The sequence below is a fragment of the Myotis brandtii genome, unplaced genomic scaffold (genome assembly GCF_000412655.1).
Source record: "Myotis brandtii unplaced genomic scaffold, ASM41265v1 scaffold34, whole genome shotgun sequence".
Classification (NCBI taxonomy): domain Eukaryota; kingdom Metazoa; phylum Chordata; class Mammalia; order Chiroptera; family Vespertilionidae; genus Myotis; species Myotis brandtii.
In genome coordinates this window covers 5,068,659-5,079,267 of record NW_005363098.1, presented here as the reverse complement: position 1 = coordinate 5,079,267, position 10,609 = coordinate 5,068,659, and the positions used below count along the sequence as shown (strand labels likewise).

General features: G+C 42.3%; 1 protein-coding gene across 1 annotated transcript in view; it reads left to right on the top strand.

Annotated features, from left to right (window-relative positions):
• The window catches only part of DCHS2 (dachsous cadherin-related 2), a gene marked incomplete at its 5' end in the record, with an annotated part of 199,825 nt that overhangs the window by 114,211 nt on the left and 75,005 nt on the right, over positions 1 to 10,609 (top strand). The window contains one exon of the mRNA XM_014543857.1: positions 7,246 to 7,477. Within this exon, the coding sequence (XP_014399343.1) occupies positions 7,246 to 7,477 (232 nt within the window). The remainder of the gene's footprint in view (positions 1 to 7,245; positions 7,478 to 10,609) is intronic.

Here is a 10,609-nt window from a genome sequence, read left to right as displayed (position 1 = left end):
GAGGAGTTGAAATCTGGTATCTGACCAGGGGTACCCTGGCTCCTGGATCTCCAAGTCAACCACTGTGTGGATCCACCCAGCAGGAGCTACAGCGATATCAACAGATTTCTCCTCTTTGTTTGGAATTTGGAAGTTTTGGAGCTCTCTGACCCAGCTGCAGTTAGTTGGGATAGGCTGCAAAAACGCAGGTGGTTCCTTGCTCCACTGGCACAGCTTGGGTGGGGATGTAAATTGAGTGGGGCGGGGTCTCAGAGAATCACCAGGGCGGAGCAAACAGCAATGGTTGTCGTCAGCGTCTTCGCGACTCAGCAACTCCGACTCCGTGTCTCTGCGTCCCGAGTCCCGCGCCCCCACGGCAACAATGATCCCTGCGAGCAGCTCTGCGAGAAAGCCACCCTCGCTTTCCGACCCGCTGCAAGACAGTCCAGTTTCTCCCCATAGGAGTCTGGGACCTCAGAATCTCGCCTTAAAGGAGCTCAGTGCATTCGAGAGCTTGCATCCCCTTCTGATTGAAAAAAACCGTGCATCCAGTTGCAGCCCACCTCTCGCGCGCCTTCGTACCTCTGTTCTTGATGCCTCTGCACCTCCTACTCAGTCTCAATGCGCTTCTTTCTTTCCTTCTAGTTGTAGAACTTCCACTCAGCCAGCTTTCCCGTGGTTCTGAATGATAGCTGTTTTGTCTTATAGTTGTAATTTCAGTGTTGTTGTGGGAGGCAGCACGCACAGGTTTATACCTTATGCCGCCATCTTTCAGCAACTTCTTTTTTGTATCAAGCCCCATGTGGTCCCATACAAGCGTCATTCAATTCTGCTCAGTCCTGGGAAGATAGTCCTCATACTCCTCCTCAGGCACCACCAACGTGCACTCTTCCTCTTCCCCACTTCCCTCTCTGGTGTCATCATATTTCTCATATTCACTTCCACATTTTGTATCTTCTATCTCATCTCCATTCTTTTTCAAGTTTACCTCCTCCAGATGCTCTTGAGTGTTTGGATCCATCTCCACCCCCGTCTTCCACTCTTTTATCAAGTCATCAAGGTGAACTTCTTCAATCATACTCCCGCAAACATAAAGCAGCTTGTCTTTCATGGCCAGTACAAAACTGGAGTGAGAACTAGGCTCTATTAGAGGGCCACTGGCTTGTCAGAATCACCGTCCTCTTTCCTGGTGTCTGGGGCAGAGGGTACATGTTCAACGGTGATCAGAATTGCATTCTCTGTGGCCACCACTTTGACCACCTCCAAGGGCTCCGAGGTGCCAGTTTCCCTACATTCCTGCTTGTCATCACCTTCAGGCTGCACTTCTTTTGGCCTCACCTATATTTTCTCTTCTGTGACCTGGGTCCCCTTAGCTGTTCCACAAACCAGCAGTTCTTTGAGGTGTCATAGAATACAGGTCATTAAAGAAGTCATCCTCCAGGCTTTCTTCCTCTTCTTCACCACAGACACCCCTGAGAAACAGTGTCTGATGGTTCCAGGTCATAGCCACTGAAATGCCAGAGGTTGAGTACACTCTATGCTCCATGATGCAATCTAAGTCCACACCCATTTGCCTTTCTTTCCTTCCTCGGTCTTGAGTCAGAACATATCTGAATGCAGGGTGAGTTTGTCCACCTTAGTTGACTGTTTCCAGTAGCCTCCATAGATGATTATGCTCCCCTGGGGAGTGGTGGACATTTGGCAGCCCAGTCTGGGTGTCATCCCAGTCCCTCATGGGGACAGCTTGCTCCACATGAATGTATACAGGTTAATGGCATACATGTCATTGTAGTGATGTAATCCCTTCTACACTCATGGAACTGCTAAAAATAATTAGCTATGTCTTCCAGGCTACCATCCAATACCCACATTGACCTAAAGAATCCCTTATTGATTTGACTTACTCCTAGGTTTTGGTCATCAAATGCAGGACACTTTAAAGATCTGTGTAATAAAGAGGATCAATTCATCTGTCTCTGGATGAGCAGAGAATGACACATTCAATGCGGATGAAGATGGGGACATGGTGTTTCTACAGTCTGTCTTGTTAGCATCTAGTGTCTGGAAATGGGCTATCAGAACTTCAAGGTCTCCTCATTCTGCAGTGTTTGGACACCTTCTTCTCCATTTTGGTGGCCTTCTTCTTCTTCTTGCCCATCCCGTGGCTCCAAGGAGGTGCAGGGAGCTCAAGGAGAGAACTTCACATGCAGCCCACCTGAAAACAGGTTCTCCTGAGGGCACGCCTGGCCATGCATTTCATAAAGGAAGAGAGATAGAAACATCAATGATGAAAGAGAATGATTGATCAGCTGCCCCCTACACGCCCCCTACTGGGGATCAAGTCTGCAACCTAGGCATGTGCCCTAGCTGGGAGTTGAACAGAGACCTCCTGGTTCATAGGTCAATGCTCAACCACTGAGCCACACGGCTGGGCTGGCCATGCATTTGTAAAGACAAATTTTAGAAGAGTCATACCTATCCCCTCAAATAATAAGGTTTTTTTAACAACTTCCTAACCTTCACCTTGTTTAGACCTAAAACTACCTTCAATGTTTGTCTTAGAATGTATGAGAGCAAGCAACGTAAGACTCTATGTTGTGTGTGTGTGTGTGTGTGTGTATGTGTGTGTGTTCCAGTGTGCAGTGTTTCTTCTGTTGTCTGCATGTTTATAAATTTCTTCTGTGATACACCGTGCATTTATACAAGGTGAAGTCTGCATCTGTCATGATTGTTGTGTGCAATATCTACCAGCAGCATATGTCCCTAATCAGAAAGGTTAGCAAAGATGAAGATAACAATGTTGACAATGACTGGATAGGCTGTCCTTTAAATACAATCTAGACTGAGTCAGAAGATTAAATGAACTCAGACAAGATATTTTAGGTTCAAGATATTGGATTCTAGGCCATAGTGAATTTATTTAAAACAATGAACTATACTTTGACAAAAGACTTTTTAACTTTATAGAATTGCCTTGATAGTTTGTGGTTTTTCCTCTGATCCTTTCTCTTCCTAACGCATGTCTTTGGAAGAAAATTGCTGAGAACCCATTTGCTGGTGGTTACTAAGATATTTATCTGTCAAAAGAAGAATTTTTTCTTATAAAATACCTAGATGTTCTGGGCTTTTCTATTTATTCTTGTGATAACTGTCAATATTTTTAAAAATTCAATCACTCCTCCTATTTTACTGGTATCACTTCTGAAATAACCTATTTTTTGCTGCTACTGTTGCTGCTATTTATCTCACTCGTAGAAGCCATGAGGATGTTATAAAATCATACAATGGAAACAAATAATTGGATTACATTGGAATCAAGAGGGTTTTCAAAATAAAGCCCCATAATTTAATTATTCCATGCTTTACCTAATTCCTGTTTCCTCTTCCCATTTATTTTCATTAAGGAAATGTCTCCTTTTTGGTATGTATGTCTATTAACATTCTATTCCTATTTTCTGTGACATCCTGAATTCTGTAGCTGAAATATGTGTCTGAGATAAAGCTATTTCGTCTCTATCTCACTATTCCAGGCTCAGGGCAGGGATGGGGCAAACTAGCAATATAGAAAGTAAATTGATTTAGCCCGTCACCATTACATGCATTCATGATAAAAGTTGGCTATTATTTGTGCCACATGGTTTGTGTGTAAAGCAGATAGATCTCTAAAATAAAAGCAAACTTTCTAAATAAGAAGGCATATTCATTTTTCCTTTTTACTTCAGCTTTATTGAGGTATAAAACTTTATAATAAAAGGCTAATATGCAAATTGTGCCCTCAACCCGGAGTTTGACCAGGGGGCAGTGCCAGCTGGCTAACCACCTGCGGCCCCTCCCCTGGCCTGTCTGGTCTGATCGGCCCCGATTGGGGCGGGCCAGCCAGACCCTCCCCGTGCACAAATTCGTGCACTGGGCCTCTAGTTAATACATAATATTGTATGTATTTAAGGTATTCAGCCTGATGTTTTGATTATACATATGCATTGTGAAATGATTACCACAATCAAGAAATTAACATATACATCAGCTCACATACTGAGTGGTGAAAATCCTTAAGACCTCAGCAAATTTGAGTTTAGTATTATTAACTATAATCACTACGCTGTCCATCAGGCTTCCAGAACTTATTCATTCTGCCTAACTGAAATTTAGGTCACAATTATTTTAATTTTAACAGATTATATTATCTCACTTTCCAAAACATATTCAAGTGCTTATTGCTATCTTACATTTCATTGACCCTAAGATATTGGATTCTAGGCCATAGTGAATTTATTTAAAACAATGAACTATACTTTGACAAAAGACTTTTAACTTTATAGAATTGCCTTGATAGTTTGTGGTTTTTCCTCTGATCCTTTCCTCACCCCAGTTTAAGGAATAAGCCTTTGCCCAGTTGCTCAATTATTTTTTAGCTAAATTGTCATAACTATGTCTCAAATTGATTGTTTACAATTCTCTAATATACTATCAGAACGAATCCACAATGTCTTCAATATCACTTTACCTCATTTTTATCTCTAAAGTTTAAGCCTGCCATCCATCCATTATCCTCCATATTCTTATCCTGATCCTTCTTTTTTTCATCCTTTAAATTGAATTAATCTCCTACTTACCTTCTGTACCCTCCCAAGCTCTCCTACCATGGCCTCTGGAACTCATAGCCCATCATTTAGCCAACTCCCTATAAACTCAGCCTGGTCTATGACTACTCCTTATCTTCTTGCCCTGATTAAAACAGTTCTTCCCTCAGGATACCAACCCCTCTCTGACTCTTTTACCGAGAAACTGACGTGCTGCTAAATCAGAAGCCGGGAGGGAGGTGTCCAGGTGGATGCCCTCCCTGTTGCCCATTGCAGCATCCAGATCACTTCGACTCCTTTCTCCATCAAAAACCAATTCACGCCTGGCCATTGTGGCTCCCTGGTTATGTTTGACTAGAGGCCTAGTGCACAAAAAACATGCATGAGGGAGGGGCCCCCTAGCCCATCCTGCACCCTCTCCAATCTGGGACTCCTTGGGGGATGTCCGACTAAACCAGCAGTTGGACATCCCTCTCACAATCCTGGACCGCCGGCTCCTAATCGCTCACCTGACTGCCTGCCTGGTTGCCCCTAACTGCCCCCCCATCTGTTCACCCCAAACTGCCCCCCCTGCCAGCCTGGTCGCCCCATGCAGCCTGCTGCTCAGTCGTTTGGTCGTCCCTCACTAATGGCCAATGGACATCTTATGATCCATTGTCCAATTTCAAGTTACAAAGAAAGGTGAATTTCTCTCTCCCCTCGGCACTGTGTGGCCAGTGTGGAACTTCAGGCTGCCTTTCTGGGCACAGCCTCCCACAGCTGTAGACTTAGAGCTAGAGGGACGACCAAACGCAGGTTGCCCCCATGCAGCTTGCTGTTCAGTTGTTTGGTCATCCCTCACTAACCCCCCTGCTGGCCTGGTCATAGGCAGCCATCTTGTGAGGGCGTGAGGGTTAATTTTCATATTATCTCTTTATTATATAGGATTCCCAGTCAGGGCACATACCCAGGTTGAGGGCTTGATTCCCAGAAGGGGGAGTGCAGGAAGCAGCTGATCAATGATTCTCCCTCATCATTGATATTTCTATCTCTCTCTCTCTCTCTTCCTACCTCTCTGAAATCAATAAAAATTTTATTTTGTAAAAACCAATCCACATTTGAAATTCCTAGTTCAGACTATACCATGGACACTGTTGTTGCCATCATATTCTCAACATCCTTGTCACTCTGGACCTATATACCTTACAGTCTTCCTCTCCGCCATTGTTCCCTCTCAGACACTTTAATATCCACTGATTGAACAACCCAAGCCAGTCTGCGGTGCCCTCTTATTTCACTCCCCTGGGGACCTACTGGTCATTTAGGTTTGCTGAAGATAGACAGCCAACCTGCACTTTGAGCATACAGGCTAGATGGAACTCCCATTGATTGTATTAATTTGTTGCTGGCATTGCCCTGTAATTCAACTTAGAACAAGGAAAATCACATTTTTCTAAGGATGTATTTATTTATTTAATTTATTGATCTTAGAGAAGAAAGGAGGGGGTAAGAGAGAAGAGAGGAGAGAGAGAAACATTTGTTGTTCCACTTATTTATGCATTTACTGGTTGATTCTTGTATGTGCCCTGACTGGGGATTGAACCCCCAACCTTAGTGTATCAAGATGATGCTATAACAAACTGAGCTAACTGGCTAGGGCTAAAGATGTATTTCTTAACTTAGTTTTAGTCCCCAAAGTCTGAGATATATGGGACCTCAGAGCCTGAGTGTCTCTTTCAGATCCATCCTTAATGTCATCCAAACAATACTCTTTCGGGCCCTCCTGGCCCTCACATGAGCTTCCTGCAGACCTGCACTGTAGCAGTCCTCCTTTCCTCTCCTGCCAAAACTTCTTTTCCACTGCCTTTCCTCCTCAGTGCTTCTCTGCCATAGAAACAAAAAAAATAATTAAGAGAAAGACAGCAAGAGAAGCTGGAGGCTGAGTGAGTGAGAAAACCCAGGCTGTGACTTACCAAGGATTTTTGTCAAAGATGAAAGTATCAAAATGTGCCAGATACAAATGGTGCTTTCAAGTAGGAACATATGTTTCACTTCAGAAGAGTGAAAAACCACAGAGGATTATTTTCTTCTATTATAGTCTCTCCCCTTCTCCTTGTTTTGAGATGAAGGGGACACAAAATAAACAGCATCAGATCCACTTCTCACTCTTTTATGTAGTATATTACTTTCCTAAAATTTGAAAAATTCAGAATTCTGAAACAGACCTGGCCCCAAATATTTAGGATTGCTACCTTCACTGCTACCATTGCCTTCAGACTTGATTCTAAATAGCCTCCCAAGTGGTTTCCCTCCTCCCTGCCTTGCTGGTCTTCAGTCTGTTCTTAATACTGCAGCCCGAGTCCCAGTGAAAATCCAAGTCAAATCAAGCAACTTCTCTGTCCAAAACCCTCCAGTGGGTCAGAGCCATGGTTCCTTCAGGGGCTCACAGAGTCCTCCATGCTCTGTCCCCGCCTCTCTGCTCCCTGAACAGGCCTGGGATGAACACGGCACTCCTGCCTCAGGGCCTGTGCACTCGCTCTTTCCTGTTTCTGTTATGCTTTTCCTCCCGATGACTGAAGTCTCGCTCCCTCATATAGGTCAGTCTGTGATTCAAATGGCACCTTAGTGAAGCTTTCACCGATGATTTTTTCTAAAATCGTGCCCTCCACCAGTGATCTGTTTGTAATGGCTTCTCGTTCCTCAACAGGGTGGACTAAGCGCTCAAGCTTTTGTTCGTGTGGATGTGGAGGATGTGAATGATAATGAACCTGTGTTTAACCCGCCCACCTATGTGCTGAGCATTAGTGGCCAGACCCAGCCGGGAACCGAGATCATCAATGTCCTTGCCACTGACAGGGATTCTGGGGTATATGGAACAGTGGCTTACGAGCTCATCCCCAGTGACCTGTCCTCCCTTTTTACCATCGACTCTACCACAGGTATGTGATCCTGGAACAGTTTGCCTCTGAAATCAACGTCTTCTTTGAAACAGCCAGAAAATGAACAAGAGTGATTTCTTTTATTAGCAGGGATGTTGCAAGACTTATGCCACCTTCCAAATGGCAGCGAGGTGTATCGAAAAGAGCAAGGGCTTTGTAGTTCGGTTATACTTGGATCTCAGTCCCCGCTTATGATTTTCACTGGCCCTACTCTCTTTACTTAAAAAAAGTAGTGCTAATGATCCCTATGTTGCCAAGTTTTTGTGAGGATTAAAGGCAATAATTTAGGAGAAACAACTAGCCAATATGTTTCTTCCTCGTATGCCCTCTAAGGGTGACTTGCATGATTTCAGGGTGCTAATCATATTAGTGCTAAGAGCCTTATACAGACATCCTTTTCTAACACTAGGTCTCACATTCCCTTAATCTCTTTGCTTAGTTTCCTTGTTTTTTAAAATACCTAAAGCTCCTTTTAGTTCTCTAATACGACAATTGTGCGTCTGCCAAAGAAGTCCAATGAGCAAACTGAGTTTTTTAGAAACAGTCATTATTTAAGTTGGTACCCTTCCCTTCCTATTGGATTCTTATTAACAAAATAATGTTTGAAATAATTATTACTAGAAAACATAAAATTACAAGTATATTACATTATAATACTTTTGAGATATTAGAGATATTCTGGTCTAAAATTTTTTTCTTAAAATTTTTTTTACATTATTTTATTTTGTAGTAAGAACATGTAAAATGAGATCTGCCCTCTTAACAAATTTTTAGGTGCATAATCCTTTATTGTCGACTGAAGATACAGTGTTGGACAGCAGATCTCTAGAATTTATTCCGAAACTTAATTGAAACTTCGTTCCCACTTTTTAGCAATTTCCCATTTCTCCCTCCCTGTCATCTCCTGGCAACTACAATTCTACTCTTTGATTCTAGGAGTTTGACTATTTCAGATACCTCATATAAGTGGGATAGACATTTGTCCTGTTACTAGCTTATTTCACTTCAGATAATGTCCTCCAAGTTCATCCATGACGGCACTTCCTTCTTTTTAAAAGCTAAGTAATATTCCATTGTGTGTACATATCATGTTTTGTTTATTCATCCACTGATTGACATTCAGGTTGTTTCCACAGCTTGACTATTGTGAACAGGCTTCAGTGAACATGGGAGTGCAGCTAACTCTTTGCGATTATGTTTCTTCTTAAAGCCCCTGATCTGAGCATGGGCAGAATGAGTATCTATTGTGATGGTGATGATAATGTCAGATGCCCTGGTAGGCATGCTCTGTACATTGTCCTATTGGATCTTTACAACACTCTTTGCAACAACCATATTCATTAGCAACAAATAATAATATACACGGGACATCTAATCTGCCAAGTTAGTTTGCCTTCTCACCCAGCCCCAGGTAGAGAGCCACTGCTTCTTGCCAGGAAAGTGTACTTTATCTGGAGTGTGTGACTGCTGGGGGATTCGCTATTTACAATGACAGTCTTTATAAGGAAAAACTTTCCTTGCTCAAAATAACTCACTGATGTGGCCCCTTTGACATTTAAAAGATCAGAAGAACATACTGTTTTAGGATATTGGTCTGCTTATCTTGGCTTTCTCAAAATTCCTCTAAACTGAGGACCTTAACTGCTTGTCAAAATGCCAGGCCCTCTAGGACAATAGCATTGCCAAAATTATATAGGTCAGCCAGTAATCAGGGCACAGCATCAAGAAGCATTCAGCAGATTGTTTTTAGAAGACATCAACACACTCATCATCTAGTTTTCCCTGGAAGATCTTGAAGAAGGAGCTGTGCAGTATCCCATTTTTAGAAGAGAACTCTATTGTTGTGCTGGCTTCAGTCAGCCACAGGCTCCCATTCCTGGCACTGGGTACAAGACAAATGCCATTGTTAATCACGGAGAACACTTTATATGAGTCATTATCTAGGGAGGTATCATGGTTTTGCTTTGTTTTTTTAAAAGGAAAACCAATTTTGTAATGGAAGTGGCTTTGGGTTATTGTTGGCCGGTGCCTATATTATTTTTGTGTCAGTGCATTTAAGTTGAAGACATTTATCAGTGTAGCAGTACTTGGAATTTAGTTGCACTTAATCACAACTCATGAGAAATTCATGAAAGCTGGTAATGCTTTGCTTTAACCTTTAGAAGAGAATTGAAAAGCATCATGACTAACTCTGGGGAAAAGGTTGCCCAGTGTACCGGAAGTCTTCAATTTGAACAGTTGCGTTCAAGTTCATCTGTTGGTTGACTGCCACCTCACATACATTTTCTAAATTGCACATAATAGACTTCCAGGCCATGCCATTAAAGGTCATCTAACTATTGATGTTATCAAAGAATTGAACAAGAAGCAGTTTGGAAAATGGTTTTTTTCTTCTTCATCTGTGCTTTTGTTGTAACCTATAGGAAGCTGCTCCTTCTTGCTTCCCCTTTAAGGCCTATCTCTACAGAAGCTGCCAGTGCAAACACAGTCTCAAGGAATTGCCTTTAGCCATACATTTGTGGAATGAAAATACAAGTGACATTTAGAAATAATTGAAAATTTATTTAAATCCTTATTACATTCTCATAAGAAATTGCAAGGGAGTGTCATTGATAATACAGAGCAAAACTTCATTTAAACCCTCTTCCCTCATCACAGCTTGGTAGGGGATTTGTGGCCTACCTCACTTTTCTTCAAAACTAACCCAAACTTTCTCGTTTCCACTCTAGCTTATCTGTGCTAGCTGGCACTTTTCCAGATTTATATACTAAATAAATATATAGAATGTATATACAGGGTATGGCAAAAGTAGGTTTATAGTTGAAGTATGTGAAACAGAGTTTATTCTTGTATTATTATTTATTAATTACTAGAGGCCTGATGCATGAAATTTGTGTGAGGGTAGGCCTTCACAGCCGGGGTGGCTGCATCAATCCCTCCCTTGTAGCCAGGGAGACTGCCTCGATCCCATGGCTGCAGCCCGGCTTCTTCCTGAAGGTCATCTGGAAGGACGTCCGGACAGCCTTTCAGTCGATTTGCATATTACACTTTTATTATTATAGATTGTATTATTTTCCATATGAATAACTATAACCAATTTTGCCCCCACCTTGTATGTATATATAATTATAT